This window comes from Rhinatrema bivittatum, chromosome 3, assembly GCF_901001135.1.
Source record: "Rhinatrema bivittatum chromosome 3, aRhiBiv1.1, whole genome shotgun sequence".
Lineage (NCBI taxonomy): Eukaryota > Metazoa > Chordata > Amphibia > Gymnophiona > Rhinatrematidae > Rhinatrema > Rhinatrema bivittatum.
In genome coordinates this window covers 362,343,301-362,358,610 of record NC_042617.1, presented here as the reverse complement: position 1 = coordinate 362,358,610, position 15,310 = coordinate 362,343,301, and the positions used below count along the sequence as shown (strand labels likewise).

General features: G+C 44.6%; 1 protein-coding gene across 3 annotated transcripts in view; it reads left to right on the top strand.

The window, feature by feature from the left end:
* Positions 1-15,310, top strand: part of ORC3 (origin recognition complex subunit 3) — a 211,015-nt gene that overhangs the window by 52,853 nt on the left and 142,852 nt on the right. For all 3 annotated transcript variants that reach the window (XM_029595436.1, XM_029595435.1, XM_029595434.1), the window contains exons 8-9: positions 7,719-7,878; positions 11,007-11,120. In XM_029595436.1, the coding sequence (XP_029451296.1) occupies positions 7,719-7,878; positions 11,007-11,120 (274 nt within the window). The remainder of the gene's footprint in view (positions 1-7,718; positions 7,879-11,006; positions 11,121-15,310) is intronic.

Below are 15,310 nucleotides of genomic sequence, written 5' to 3'. Positions count from 1 at the left end.
GGGTTTTTTGGCTATTTTTGATTTTTTTTTTTTTTCTCCCTGAGGGGGAATGGTTCGTAGCTCGACTTTCCGCGCATGTGGGGCGGTCCCGGCGAGTCTTGGCAGGGCAGGTCTCTGTTCGGCTTGCGTGTCGGGTGGGGAAGGGCCCTCTTTTCTTCCGGTGCCTCCGAAATGGAGGAGGATGCAGAGGCGCGCGGCAGCTGCAGTTGGGCCTGTTTTGGATGTCCGCGAGGGCACTGGGTCTGCCTCATGGCGGGAGCGGCAGCCATTTTGGCATTGGACTCGTGCACGCCGCCATTTTTAGAGGGGGAGGGTGATCTCCCTCCACGGCTATCCCCAGTCCACCCAAGTCCCTTTCAAGGGCAGGGGGTTTCAGTGGGGGCAAATAGGGAGGAGAATTTGCCACTGGGGCCTGGAGGAGACCAGGTCCCGCCTATGCCTGTGTCTGCGCGAACTTTTTCGCTTGATTTTATCCTCCTGCTTCACCAAGCTTATCTGGCTCAGCAGGAGGATATAGATGCTCCTCAGACAGCTCGGGGTCCTGTTCTTGATCAGCTGGAGGGTATGGGGGCCCCACAGATCTCTCAGACAGCTCGGGGTCCAGGTTTTCCATCGTTGGGGGCAGGAGCAGGGCCCAATCATTCGAGAGAATTCAGATCCTTGGGGGTTCTGCGTTCGTCACGCCCGGGAGGGCTAGAGGACGAATTAGGGAGTGCAGACCCTCCATTTGCTTCAGCGGTGGCAATGCTGGTCGATGATCCGGGGTCCCCAGACGTTGATCTCAGAGATGGCACTGGGGCTCCTGTTCCAGAGGGGGGATGATCCCAACATTCTATGCTTGTTCCAGAGGGAGGAGTTGGAGCCTCTGCTCCCTCAGGTTCTCGAGGAGTTGGGATTGAAAGCTCTTCAGGAGGTGCCGGAGATATATGGGGCGGGTCCTTTCTTCGATAGTCTTAGGGCTCCTCCGTCCGCTTTTCCCTATCATAGGTCTGTACGACAGTTAGTGGAGCGTAAGTGGAATTCCCCAGACTCCGGGTTACGGGAGTCTGGAGCAAACGTTGGAGCTGTTTGCGCTTCCGCAGGTGGACGCAGCGGTTTCTGCAGTCACAAAGAAGACAACTATTCCGATGGCAGGCACCACGGCCCTTAAGGATGTTCAGGATAGAAAGTTGGAGCTTCATCTTAAAAGGATTTTTGAGGGGGCGGCTTTGGGGTTGCGAGCTGCCATTTGCTCCAGCTTTAAGCAAAGGGCATGCCTCCGCTGGGTTCAGCGTTTTCAGGACGGTCAAATGCAGCCAGGAGCTGACACATCCGAAGCGGATCGTGTGGAGGCATCAGTTGCATATGTAGCTGATGCCCTTTATGATTTGGTGCGTTCGTTATCTCGGATTATGGGTTCCACGGTAGCGGCCAGGTGCTTGCTTTGGCTTCGTCATGAGTCCACAGATGTGTCTTCTAAAGCCAAGCTGGGTTCCTTACCCTTTAAGGGTTGCCTCTTGTTTGGGGAGGAGTTTGAACAGCTGATAAAGCAGTTGAGTTAGTCGAAGGTACATATGTTGCTGGAGGACAAGCCTCAGAATCGGCAGGCCTTTCAGTCCTGTGCGCGTTTTCGGGATGGTAGAAGATCTCGTCCTTCTAGAGGTCCCACAGTCTCGCAGAAACCTTTTCAGCCTAGAGCCCCGGCTTGGGGTCAGTCCTTTCGGGCCGGTCGAAGACCTTTCAGGGCTCCCACTGGTGGGGGAGCTACAGGGGCCAAAGCCGCCCAATGAAACGAGGCCGGTTCACTCCACTGCTCCCTATATAGGGGGCAGTCTGGCAGGTTTTTACGGGGAGTGGACCAAAGTTACGCAGGATCAGTGAGTCATCACGGTTATAAGGGAAGGCTACACGTTAGAGTTTGCTCGGCCTGTCCCCGACCTGTTCTTAGTTTCCCCCTGCGGGTTTTTAAAATAAGCATCGTGCAGTTCGGGAGACTTTGCACAGGTTGAGCGACTTTGGGGCAGTAATTCCAGTCCCTCCGCATGAACGAGGCACAGGTCGGTACTCCATCTACTTTGTGGTGCCAAAGAAGGAGGGCACCTTTCGACCTATCCTGGATCTCAAGCAAGTAAATGCGGCATTGAAGATTCCCTGGTTTCGCATGGAGACATTACATTCAGTCATTGCGACGGTGCGCTCTCGGGAGTTCCTGGCTTCCCTGGATCTGACTGAGGCTTATCTTCATGTCCCCATTCATCAGGATCACCAGCGTTTTCTGAGGTTTGCAGTGCTGGATCAACATTTCCAGTTTCAGGCTCTCCCTTTTGGGCTGGCCACTGCTCCTTGCACGTTCACCAAGATTATGGTGATGGTGGCGGCAGCTCTTCGACACAAAGGAGTACTGGTTCACCCTTATCTCGATGATTGGCTGATTTGGGACAAATCATTAGACTGGTGTCGATCATCGGTGCGAAAAGTTATTAGTCTGCTAGAGTCTCTCGGCTGGGTGATCAATCGGGAGAAGAGTCGTTTGGAGCCGTTTCAGACACTCGACTACCTCAGTGCTCGGTTCGAGGCAGGGCAAGGTGTTTCTCACGGAGGAGAGGATGAACAAGTTGCAGTCCCAGGTTCACCGCTTGTTGGCATTGCGGATACCCCGAGCTTGGGATTTTCTACAGGTTCTGGGGTCGATGGCCTCCACGCTGGAATTAGTGCCGTGGGCCTTTGCCCATATGCGCCCACATCAGAGGACGCTGTTGGAGAGGTGCAATCCTTTGTCGCAGGCCTTTCAGCAACAGGTCGTGCTGGATGCGTCAGCAAGAAGCAGTCTCTCGTGGTGGCTACAGTTCTCCAATCTGCAGCGTGGTGTCAATCTCGAAGTTCCGGATTGAATGGTTCTTACTACCGATGCTAGTCTCTCTGGTTGGGGAGCAGTCTGCGAGCGGCAGTCAGCCCAGGGCACTTGGTCTTCAGAAGAAGCCTCCTGGCCTATCAATCGGTTGGAGACCAGGGCAGTCTGGCTGGCACTTTGGACTTTCCTTCTTCTAGTTCAGGGTCGCTCAGTCAGGGTTATGTCAGACAATACGATGACGGTAGCTTTCATCAATCAGGGCGGCACCAAGAGCCAGGGGGTAGCTCTAGAGGTTCAAGAACTGTTTCTCTGGGCGGAACAGTACTTGCTACCGTTAGCTGCATCTCATATCGCGGGCGCCAACAACGTCCAGGCCGATTTTCTCAGTCACAAGAGCTTAGATCCCGGCGAGTGGGAACTGGCGGATTTCAAAAGATTAGTTAAACATACTGAATTTAAACCATGAAAAAATTCAAAGGAAATTATCCACAATGTTGCATGTAAATTATCTTGGATAATGCTTGACTGTGTAAAGATGTTATCAATGAACGCTGTTAGAATTGTTTAATAGCACCATTTCCCTTTAAAAAAAAAAAAAAAAAAAAGGACGCCATGAACGGGAACTGTTGTCCACCATGTCGAAAGAAATTGAACACGGCGCTTTGTGAGAGAGCAGAGACCCGATGAAGCTGAATACAGTGCTCCATGAGAGAACAGAGACGTTTAGGTTATTTGGTGAGCTGTTACCCCTGATGAAGGATCCAATCCGAAACCTGGCCATGTCAGGAAATGGTACTACCAAGTAATTTCAACGGCATCTACAGATGAATATCTCTACCCAGCTAAGTATCATTTTAGAGATCTTGTGTGTATAACTATGGGACAACTGGGAAATGGTGCTATTAAACAATTCTAACAGCGTTCATTGATAACATCTTTACACAGTCAAGCATTATCCAAGATAATTTACATGCAATATTGTAGACAATTTCCTTTGAATTTTTTCATGGTTTAAATTCAGTATGTTTAACTAATCTTTTGAATTTTGATAATATTCCAAAAAAGAAAAGGGGGACGGTGGTATGTTTATGATTACAAACAGAATGTGGGTAACCTGGATGGTACCCTTTGATTAATTTTATGAAACTACCACAGTTCTCATTTAAAAAAATTTTCAAAACTTTTTTTCAAAAAAACCTGGTTGGTGTTTGTTATACAATGGTTGAATATTCACATTTAGATATATATAACAAAATAGTTTTTGGCACTTTATAATTTCAGTGATGTGGATTTTTTAAAAAAGAATTTTGGTATTACCTACATTTGTGGTATTGTTTTTGATGTATGGTTTGAGTACCCATCAAGGCAGGAGTTCCATGAAATTTCATCCGACTGCTGGGAATTGATGAGACTCAGACTGCAAAGGAATCCAGGACCGGATTGATCCTGTGGGGAGGAGAGTTCATCCTCCCCATGCTCCTGGGAACTAGTCTCCATGGACTCAAGTTAATCTTTACCTCTGGTGCCCTGTATGATATAGCCTCCCCTCCTGCCTGCCAGCTTATTCTGGCAGGGCAGTCTCCTTGTAAGAGGTGTTGAGCATGAGCACGGGCATTCAGCTGTACTGCTGCACCATTGGTGCAATGCCAGACATCAGTTGCTGTGATGAGGTGGGAGCCTCGGGGTGCTCAGGTGCACTGGGTTAAGGCGTGTGACGGTCCTGGGCTTGGGTGCAGGCTAATCTGTAACGAGGTAAACTATAACAAACCAGAGGGATTACAGGGTCAGTGTGGCATAGACCAGCTCTCCTCAAATAGAAGGCAAATCAGGCAGGAGTTGACTCTTCCTCTTTTATACCAGGAGGTTTCCCTTAGGAGTATCCCACAACAGAATTCCAATACTCTTAAATCACTGCTTTAAATGAATGTGCTCCTTTGGCACTTACTTCCCAGGTGTTAGTCAGGATAACAGTCTCTTAATCCTTTCTCTGTGTGTTGACTAGCTTCGGGGACCAGGGTTGGCAGCTCTTTTCCTCCAGGCACAAATTTGTCATTTAACCTGTTGACCGGTTTGCCCAGCCCTTAATGTCAGAAAAAGTCCAGACACTACAGATACTCCTTCGGCCGTTACTTTCAAACTTCACATGTGCATTTTCATCGAGAGCGTATGACCATGTTAAGCTTCAGGTAACAAAAACAGTTCTTCAGTGAACAATTACTGTTCACATTCTGGGATTCCAGCAAAAACCAAAAGAACTGTCGCACCTTCCCAAATTAGGTTACAGCTAAAACAGCACCTCTGATTTTCCTAGCATTGCTCCCAGGCAACTTCCCTCTGTTCAAATACAGCTCCAGCTTTAGGAGTTCCTCTTTTTTTGTGGTCTACACTAGACCTGTAGCCTCAAATATTTTGCTATTGGAGGGCAAACCTGCTCGCTGAACAACTTAGTTTAGGGATTTACCACTCTAGGCAAACCTGTTCTTATGTAATTCCACAGTAATGGTAGTCACTTTGTCAAAGCTTCTTGCTCTGTAACTCTTGAAGTTTCTTTCTTGCAGGTTAAGAGAAACCTTTCCTTCTGCCAGATACAGCTTAACTAGGAGAAACATTCCTTCTGTGGAGTTCAGAGATGAAGCTAGCTAATTACAAGCAAGTTCACAGGGCTGCAGTTAGATAGTTTCATCCTATTCCTTCCTGGTTAATACTTTAGAGTCTACTTGTGTAGCAGCACTAAAACACATCAAAATCCAACACAGTGTGTAGCCCTACTAGATTCCTTTTCACCTCTCCCTCTTGTGGCTTTTTCTTAAACACCTCTGCAAAATGTTTTCCTTTCCATTTACTCAAGATCAACAATTCAGAGTTTCCTTTTTACAGCAAGCCTGGAAAAAATCACTTATCTTAGTGACTGAGCCCAGTAAAGACTGCTTCAGGATCCTCCTCTTCACCATCTGCCTCCATGGCTGTCTGCCCAGCTGTTTCCCTTCGAAGTGGGAGTGGAGTAGAAAGGATAAATGTGAATCAGTTGCATATTCAAAACAAATTGGAGAAAATTCTTTTTTGATAACACACAATTAAGCTCTGACACTCAGTGCCGGAGGATGTGGTAAAGGCAGTTGGCCAGTTGCATTTCTGAGTTTAAAAAAGCTTGGATAGGTTCTTGGAGAAAAAGTCCATAAACTTTTAGTTTTTATTATTTTATGGTTTGTCTTGTTTTATGATAGATTTAATGATTTTATGCATTTTATTGTTTTGAGTATTCATGATTGTGTATGCTATTTTTATAAGCTGCTCAGAATTTTAGATAATGCAGACTATACATTTTTAAAATAAATAACCAGGTAGTCTTGGAGAAAACCATTGCTTATCCCTGGGTGTTAGAAACATGGGTTCTATCTATTATTTGGGATCATGCCAGGTATTTGTGATCTGGATTGGCCACTGTTGGAAACCGCATACTGAGCTAGATGGGATGCTCTGTCCCAGTATGATAGTTCTTATGTTCTTGAGTCAAATCTGTTGTGAACGCAGCCTTTTTTTAAACTGTGGATGTTATTCAAGTTGAAGCCTTCTCTTGATCATCATGAGTTTTGTGCTGTACTCCAAGCATTGATTCTGACTGGTTTTGGCTATTGTAATCATACTGTATATAGGGTTGCAGGTGAATGTTTTTCGGGCACTACGAATTGTGCAGAATGCCGTGGCCTGTATTCTTATTGTCTCTAGGCTAAGGACTCGCATGTCCCCTATTCTTTGAGATATCCATGGCTGTCTGTACAATGGCAGATCAACTTTAAAATGGCAATTCATATCACCATAGTTGCAAGAAACGGTTTCTTCCACCTCCAGAGACTAAAGCAAATAAAACTATACATTGAGAGAGACAACCTGGCCGCACTGATATATACATTTGGCCTACTGATATATACATTTGGCCTATTCTGACTAGACCACTGCAACACACCGTATTAGGTCTTTCAGAAAACTACTAAAATATCTACAGTTAATGCAGAATGTCGCAGCATGGATGCTATTTTATATTTAATTTATATTCCACTTTTCAGGCACTTTTAGAACGGATTATATTTAGGTACTGAATGTTATTCGACAGTAGCTACAGAGACCACATTAGCCCAGTTCCTCAGAGCCCTTAAACTGCCTGCCAATCCCCTGCTGGGCTCAGTTCATAGTCTTCTGCATTGCCGTCAAGTGACTAAACAACCAGGACCCAACCTATCTGAAGGATTGCCCATCTCTCTATATGGCCTCCTGCAAGCTAAGATCCAAAAGAGAGGCACTTCTAAAACTCCAGGCAGGTCCAAACACTGAAGCTTCTTCTCTTCTTTCATCCCAGGCTCTGGAGCTCTCCCCCATTATAGGCCATGCTGGCCACAGACATATTGACATTCCACTGTGCAGTAAAGACCTGGCTCTTCTGCCAAGTTTTCCTTCCTTAGCCAGCAACATCCCTTTGACTATCAAGCAAATAACACTACTTCATACCTCTGATTATGCAGGCCCTGACTCCACTTGTTTTTACAATTTCCTTTGATATTTTATGTATATACGCTAGGTTTATGTATTATGTATTAAGTTATTATGCATTTAACCTATTCTATGCCAATTATTTATACTATGTTTACTAATTATGTATCATCATGTATGTAACAAATTTTATAATCCCATACCACCTTCTGAGTATTCTAGTAGGAGAGCGAGTAACACATCTTTGTAATAATACCAGAAACTGGATTGCTAGGTAAGAAGAACAATAAGGTGATTCTATTTCAATATGCAGAACTGTTTCAGGCACTGTAGACTGTGGGCCAGGAAAACATGAGCATTGTTTAACTTTTTGTCTCTCTTAATTTTTTTCCGTGTGAACTAGCCTGTACACGGGGGAGCTGCCGCTTATCTTTGTGTTCGGCATCGCCACCTCTCCAATGATTATTCACAGGCTCCTGTCTCACTCCGTCTCCTCTCTGCTCTGCATAGAGCTCTTCCAGTCCGTCTCCTGCACACAGCACCTAGCAGCAATAGTCGACAAGGTAACTCTCCTCCATCATGTGTGCATGTTTGTGCAAGGGAAGCTGGGTTTGCAGGTTTCTCTCTCTGGTTGCCACAGAAGGGAACATGTGAAGTCCTGTTGTGTGATTTATGGAGTAACTGAAAAGAAACTCCTAGTGGTGTAACTTAAGAGCGCTATGTCCACTCAGACGAAATATCTTTTTAGTATATTTTCCATATTTTGCAGTAAACTTGCAGAGATTTGTAACAAACTATACAAATGCAAGTTGGCTTGCAGTTAGTATAAAATCTGATTTAAAATTCATAATGTCATGGATTGCAAACCTGGAGAGCAGAGGTTAATTTATACCAAGGATTAGCTTGAAATTGCCTCTTTGCATTCCTACCCAGTCATAAAATGAGATTGTCCTTCATCCATTTAGGTAGAGATACAGATGTAAAATGTCTTGCAAAGTAGAAACACCATAGTTGTATCTGATCACTATAAGTGAAACTGCTGTTGATAAAAAAGAATTAAAAAAAAAAAAAAAGCCAGTTAGCGTTCAAGCCCCTGGTTTGGATTAGGTGAGAAACGATCAATGTGACAGACCAGAGAGAGAGTGGTAAATACATCAGCGCAGCATTTGTCATCCAGAGGGGCAGCTGTAATTTCTCTGTGGAGATGTAGTTCCAGCTATAAATGCTGTTGTCTGAGTTATTCATCCTTCTGAAGTAGATAAAAATGAGTAGCAGTTGTACTACAGTCTGTGCAGCAGCAGCCAAGAAAGCAAATAGAATGCTAGGGATTATTAGGAAAGGATTGGAGACTAAAACAGAGAAAATGATAAAGCCTCTGTATCATTCCATGGTGCAACCTCATCTTGAGTATTGTGTTCAGTTATTTATTTATTAGCAGTTTTTATATACTGACATTTGTTTAGTAACCTCACATCGGTTCACAGTCAACAGAAAATTGCAGCAGTGCTAAACAACAGGAGGTTAGCACCGGTGCATTACAAATAATGAATTAACCAAGTAAAGGAGGGGGGGGGGGGAAGGTGCAATAAGATACAATAAGTGAATAGAGATACAAGGCATAATGCCATATAGTGGAAATCCGATAAATAATTGTATGATACAATAGGTGAATAGAAATACAAAGTAGAGTGCCATAAAGTGGAAATCGAATAAATAATTGTGAAAAAGTTTCTAGAACGGTGGGGATCTTATGAATATTCCATAGAGAAACAGTTGCGGGAATGCAGGTGAGAAGAAAGTTCTGGTCACCGCATCTCAAGAAAGATATAGCAGAATTGGAAAAGATACAGAGAAGGGTGACCAAAATGATAAAGGGGATGGATCAATTCCCCTATGAGGAAAAGCTAAAGAAGTTAAGGCTCTTCAGCTTGGAGAAGAGATGGCTGAGGGGGAAATATGATAGAGGTCAATAAAATAATGAGTGGAGTGGAACGGGTAAACACAAATTAGTTGATTTACTCTTTCAAAAAGTATAAAGACTAGGGGACACGCAGTGACTTGCAAAGAAGATCCTCTCACTGAAATTAGAGTGAATCACACAAGGTGATGGAAGGCATCTTGTTGAATAATGCCCTCATCTAATTACTCACTATCGGGCCGATACAGTAAAAACACGGGAGAGCGAGCGATCCCGGCACGTGCACAGGCCACTCTCCTGTGACGCGATTCTGTATTTAAATGAGGCCCGGCAGTAAAAACAGGCAAAAGGAGGCGCTAGGGACACTAGCGCGTCCCTAGCGCCTCCTTTTGGACCGGAGCCGCGGCTGTCAGCGGGTTTGACAGCCAACGCTCAATTTTGCCGGCGTCTGTTCTCAAGCCCGCTGACAGCCACGGGCTCGGAAACCGGACAACGGCAAAATTGAGGGTCTGCTTTTCGGTCCCGACAGCCGCGGGCCGACTTCACATTTTTTTTTATTTTTTTTTTTACTTTTTTTACACTTCGGGACCTCAGACGTAATATCGCCATGATATTAAGTCGGAGGGTGCACAGAAAAGCAGTTTTTACTGCTTTTCTGTACACTTTCCCGGTGCCCGAAGAAATTAGCGCCTACCTTTGGGTAGGCGCTAATTTCTGAAAGCAAAATGTGCGGCTTGGCTGCACATTTTGTTTTCTGAATCGCACGGGAATACCTAATAGGGCCATCAACATGCATTTGCATGTTGCGGGCGCTATTAGGTTCGGGGGATTGGACGCGCGTTTTCGGCTCCTTACTGAATAAGGGGTAGCGCTAGCGCGTCGAAAACGCGTGTCCAATGGTGGGTTAACAGTGTGCTCCGTCGGAGCGCACTGTACTGTATCGGCCCATATGTTGGCTTGCATTATTGAGTAATCACTGCAGAATTGTGACACAAGTCTGGGTAGGGAGGGGGGAGAGAATTGAATGAGGTAAAAGTTTTACATCCTTTCTTCAGGCCTCGGTGAGTAGGGTATATGATAATACAGTGGTTCCCAGCTTTTTCAAGCCTAAGACACATCTACATTAACAAAACTGTTATGTGGCACACCAATCTCCACGGAGCAGACAATTTTGCCAGAAGAAGAGCTAGGGAAGCACTGAAAGCCCTGCCAGTTTCTCTTCCAAGTTTTAAAACAAAGGAAGGCTGGGCACGGAAAACATGAACCAGTCATGATGGATCAGTTCTCTCTACATACGAGTGCAGAAGAAGAGAGAAGTTAATGTGGTGAGGGCAACCAGCTAAGTTGGTTACCGTGGCTGCTGCATTTGGCTGCCAGAGCTCCTTCACTGCTGCTGCTTTCAAAACTCAGGGAAAGTCTTATCCTGTGCTCAGTGCATGTTATCCCCATCTTACATAGCCAAGGGACAGGTCAGAGGCAGAGGACGGTGAAGATGAGCAGGTGTGTGTGTGTGTGTGCGCTACACAAAGCGGGGCCAGTCTATCCAGACCCTGCATGTTGCCCATTAATTACCACATTCGGGAGCTCGTGCTGTAACTAGGAAGAAGCGACATGCAGGAGTTCCTGTACATTTAAGAACCACCGCTGGTGTTCCTTGTTGTGGCAATGTGTTAAGGAGATCCCAGATGCTAGCCTGAATCTGAGCATGAGAGAGTGGTGGCTTTTCCGTGGCACACCTAGTAAAACTTAACTTTCCTTCTTTGTTTCCTTTAGCTGCTTCTGACAACTCGGTTTCCTTTAAGGCTGAGTGGGAAAGTGCTGCTGGTGCTCACGAACATCTTTTTGTATCATGATTTTTCTGTTCAGAACTTCATCAAAGGACTGCAGGTAAGACGAGAGCAGGAAAGAGGTTTCAAACCAGAGTGGACCTATAAACCGACTGCTCCAGTTTTGGCATACGTCCCAGCTCCAAAATTCTTGCCAAGAGTGAGAATCATGTGGGTTTCTGTAAGTCACCGGGCTACAGCCCACTCTTAAGTGATAGGGAGTTTAGTACTAGCCAAGCTTGCAAAGTCACACTGCGCCATTGAGTTTCATTAGGCATCGCCACCTGAGGTCGAGGTGCCTGGCACCAAGTAATGCATCCTAATAGCCGCTGACTAAAAGCTGTGCTTGCATTCCTGCTGCACTGGCAAAGGCAGAACAACATTCACTGTACGTCTTCTGTGGGAACCCCCCACTCCAGTGTTGTTTAACTTCCTGAACTAAAAGTACAATCATGCTGAAAAAAAACCCAACGTTACTGTTATGTGAGTAATCGTAAAATGGAAATTGTTGATCCAGGATTGGTATGAACCTTCATGGCAGGAGTGCCACATGCAGTTTTTCCCTTCCAGTTAAGTATCGGAGCCAATCCTTTCTCTCCCTCATTTTTCAGATTTAGTAAGCAAGTACTTTTGAAAGTAATCTCTGCTACTGAACGTTTCTATAGCACTACTAGACATATGCAGTCGTGTACAGATACATAGGAGTCCCTTCTCCATGGAGCTTACAATCTAGCTGAGACACACAGACAATTTAAGTAATTTCTAGTAATCACACAAGTATTACAGTGGTGCCCGACTCCCCAGTTTGTAGCCAACCCTCTCCTGTTGTTATAGGCTTTTCCACCACACCTGCCCCTTTTTTCAAGCCTCTTATGGGTATCCTCATTTTCTTCAATTCCTCTCACCTTTATCCCTTGTCATGGGTTTGCATTATGGGACATAAGTTTCCGCGGCCTGAGCAGAGCTTCCTTTATTCTTGGCTTGAAAGTCCTTAACATTTTTTTTTTATTTTTAAATGCAGCTGGTCTACTTTTATGCTCTCATTAAGTCTTGAGTAGAATAAAATGATGTTTGTTTTTATATATTTAATTGGTAGCTATATTGATTTTTTTTCAATATAAATATAAAAAATGTTTAAATAAAATAATTATATTGGTTTGTTGTACTCTTATGGAGAGTATATAGTTAGATCCTTGAAGTATTTGAATGTCTCAATCACATCCTTCCTCCCCTTCTCCTTCCTTTTCTCTAGCTTATTTTTATAGAAGTATTTAAGTCTCGTTTCATAGGGTTTATGGTACAGTCTGCTCCAATTTGGTAACTTATTGCCACTCATCTGTATCCTTTTTGGAGATATGGCTTAGAACGGGTTTCCAGATGTTGTTCCACAGTGATGCATACAGAGGCATTATCACCTTTTTACTTGCTGATAATATATCCCTGTTCATCCTAGCCTTCTTTTTGCTTTTGTTACTGCCTTGTTGCACTGTTTTGCTACCTTGAGATCATCAGCTCTGAGTTGGGACTTAGCCGGATACTTTTTTTTATTTTAAAAAGTATGCATGTAAGCTAACCCACAAAGGTAATGCACTGTGAAGAGCTGTTATTTTGTGCACTTACCAGGTCAATTACCAGAGCATTTTCAAAATGAACTTGTGCACATAAGGTTGCTTTGAAAATGTGAGATAAGGTCTGCATATAAAAGTTACATGCCCTATCTACACAGTTATAAAATTGCCTTCTTAAAAGTAACTGACAGGGGTTTCTAATGTAATAGCTGGTTTGAGTCATTGAAATCATTACAAAGGAGCAGTTCTAGAAATATACATTACTATGGCTGATTATAAATAAATACATTTGTGACAGGGAGTGCAGAAGTATTTTATTTGAACAGTGGAAGATCTGATCTGCTTCTATACGGTCTGACAACAGAAATGTTTTGTTAACACTAATGTATTTTATAGTGTGGGGTTTTGGTTTTTTTTAGTGTAACTTGTTTAGAGGGCTGGATGTCAAGCAAGAAATACATTTAATAAAGAAATTACTTATTCCCAACTAGCCGCCTCTGATTTCACAGGTTTGTAGCCTAATTGAACATGGCTCAGAATGCATATTTCTGTTTATGGAAGTGGGGGATCTGAAGTTGATATACCACTAGCCTTCAGCTGTGGCTACCAGGATTGTCTACTCTTAGCCCAGCTGTTGCAGTGGTGATCCTTGGAGGAGGGGCATGGACTATAGTTGTCTATAGAATCTGTACAAGAGCACCTTACAGAAAGATAGACAGACACATGTTAGCGTCTGCATGATAACTGAGGCTCCATCCCCTTCAGGCCCTCTGTCGGCGGGAGGAATAGGAGCCTAGCCTTGAACTTTCATGTGGTAGATCAGTGCTGTTACTAACCCATTGGACCAGCCCAAAAAATTGACAAATAACTAAGTGGGCCTTATTTTCTACACGTATCGCACGCGGTAAGGGACATTTTGCACGCAAAATGTCCCTTTTCGCGTGCGATACCAAAATGGGGGCGGAGTTGGCCCCGGAAGAGGAGGAGTTGGGGCGTCACCAGGGCCGACTCCGTGAAGCCACCGAGGACAACGGAAAGGTAAGGACCTTTTCGCGTCCTATTTCGCTCCCAATAGCTACACCTCCTATGGTAGCGCTATTGGGTGCGAAACCGGCAGCGATCGCACCGCGATGGTGCGATCGCTGCCGGCTAGTGCAGGCCCGCCCCCTGTTTCGGCCCCCCGCCCCTCATTTCCTAAAGTATCGCAGGCCTGCGATACTTTAGAAAATGAGGCCCTAAGTGACCTATTTACTAAGCATTATTCCCATTTATTTACTTATTAATATTCTACTGTTTCTCAACATAAGTTGTATAATGTGGACTATTTATTAAAAGAATTTATGATCCGTCTTATTAATTGATATCCACCTTGAACACGATGTCTATTTTAAAAAAAAAACCATAGCATTAAAAGCAACAATTAGCAACATACTTAAAAAAAAAATTAAAATAATCAACAAATAAAAGCCTCTCCTTACAACTGAGCCTTTACAGCGTTCCTGAAGTGCTTGTAATCTGTCTGCAACTGCAAGTTCCCAGGAAGACTATTCCAAAAGACAGGAGAATGCATGACAATGAGTACATTGTAATCTTGCAGAAGAAACTGCAGGGACAGATAATTGATGTCCCATAGAACATAATGATTGCAAGGGCTGATATAAAGATAAAAGCTTTTTAAAATACCCAATGTATTAAAAACCCTGCTCTATGGCAGGTCTAAAGTAGCCGGTTAACTTATGCGGCTAAGACTGAATATTAATACTTAGCCACATAAGTTATGCGGCCAAGTCGCTCCACATTGATCTACTCACTGCCTGCCCACAACTTGTGCAGTTAACTTCATAGCCGATTAAGGGATTTATGCCGCTGAGCAGCAACTGCTGAACGTAAACACATATTCAGCAGCCATTATTTGACCGCATAATTCCTGCTTATCCGGTTAAGTAGCGTTGAACGTGCTTTGAATATCAGGCCCTTAGAATTTTATTTTGACCAAAAGTAGATTACAATTATCTGTGGAATCTGAAGATTGGAGGGTTGCCAATGTAATGCCAGTTCCATGTACGTACCTGGATCAGTCCAGACTCCTGGGTTTTGCCTCCCCTCCAGCAGATGGAGACAGAGAAAGCTTTGACTGACCCTGCCCTATATCCTAAGGTGCCACCTCCAGTCCGTCAGTATTTCATCTGTCTCCAGCAGATGATGGAGGTGCAAAATCCTGCAATCTGTGGTAGTAAAGTTGAGGTAGTAAGTTTAGGGTTAGTCTAGGTTATTCAGGACTGGCTCTTTAAAAAAACAAAAAAAAAATTTAAGAAGACGTTTTTTTACTGCCTCCCAGGGGGTTGCCAGGTCCTGAGGGGACCATCCCCTCCCCCCCCTGGTTCTCGAGGCCGCCAGAGTTGGGGAGGTTGAGGATCCTGCATCCACTCCTGGCTCGGATGATACTGGGGAGACCAGCTTACTCACCCTGAACGGCGCAGGACCTGCGAAGCAACCAGGGGGAAAAAAAAATGTTTTTGAAGGCAAGTGGCTGAGAAGGCAGTGCACGGTCGGCTCCGTTTTTACCTCCGCGGAGAGAAGGGACCTTTCGCCGTTGGTGGTTCAGGTTTCTATCTCTCTCGCCGAACCAACGATGCCGCATGGTGCGGCTTGCTGCAAGTGTGGGGATGTGCGTCAAGGGACG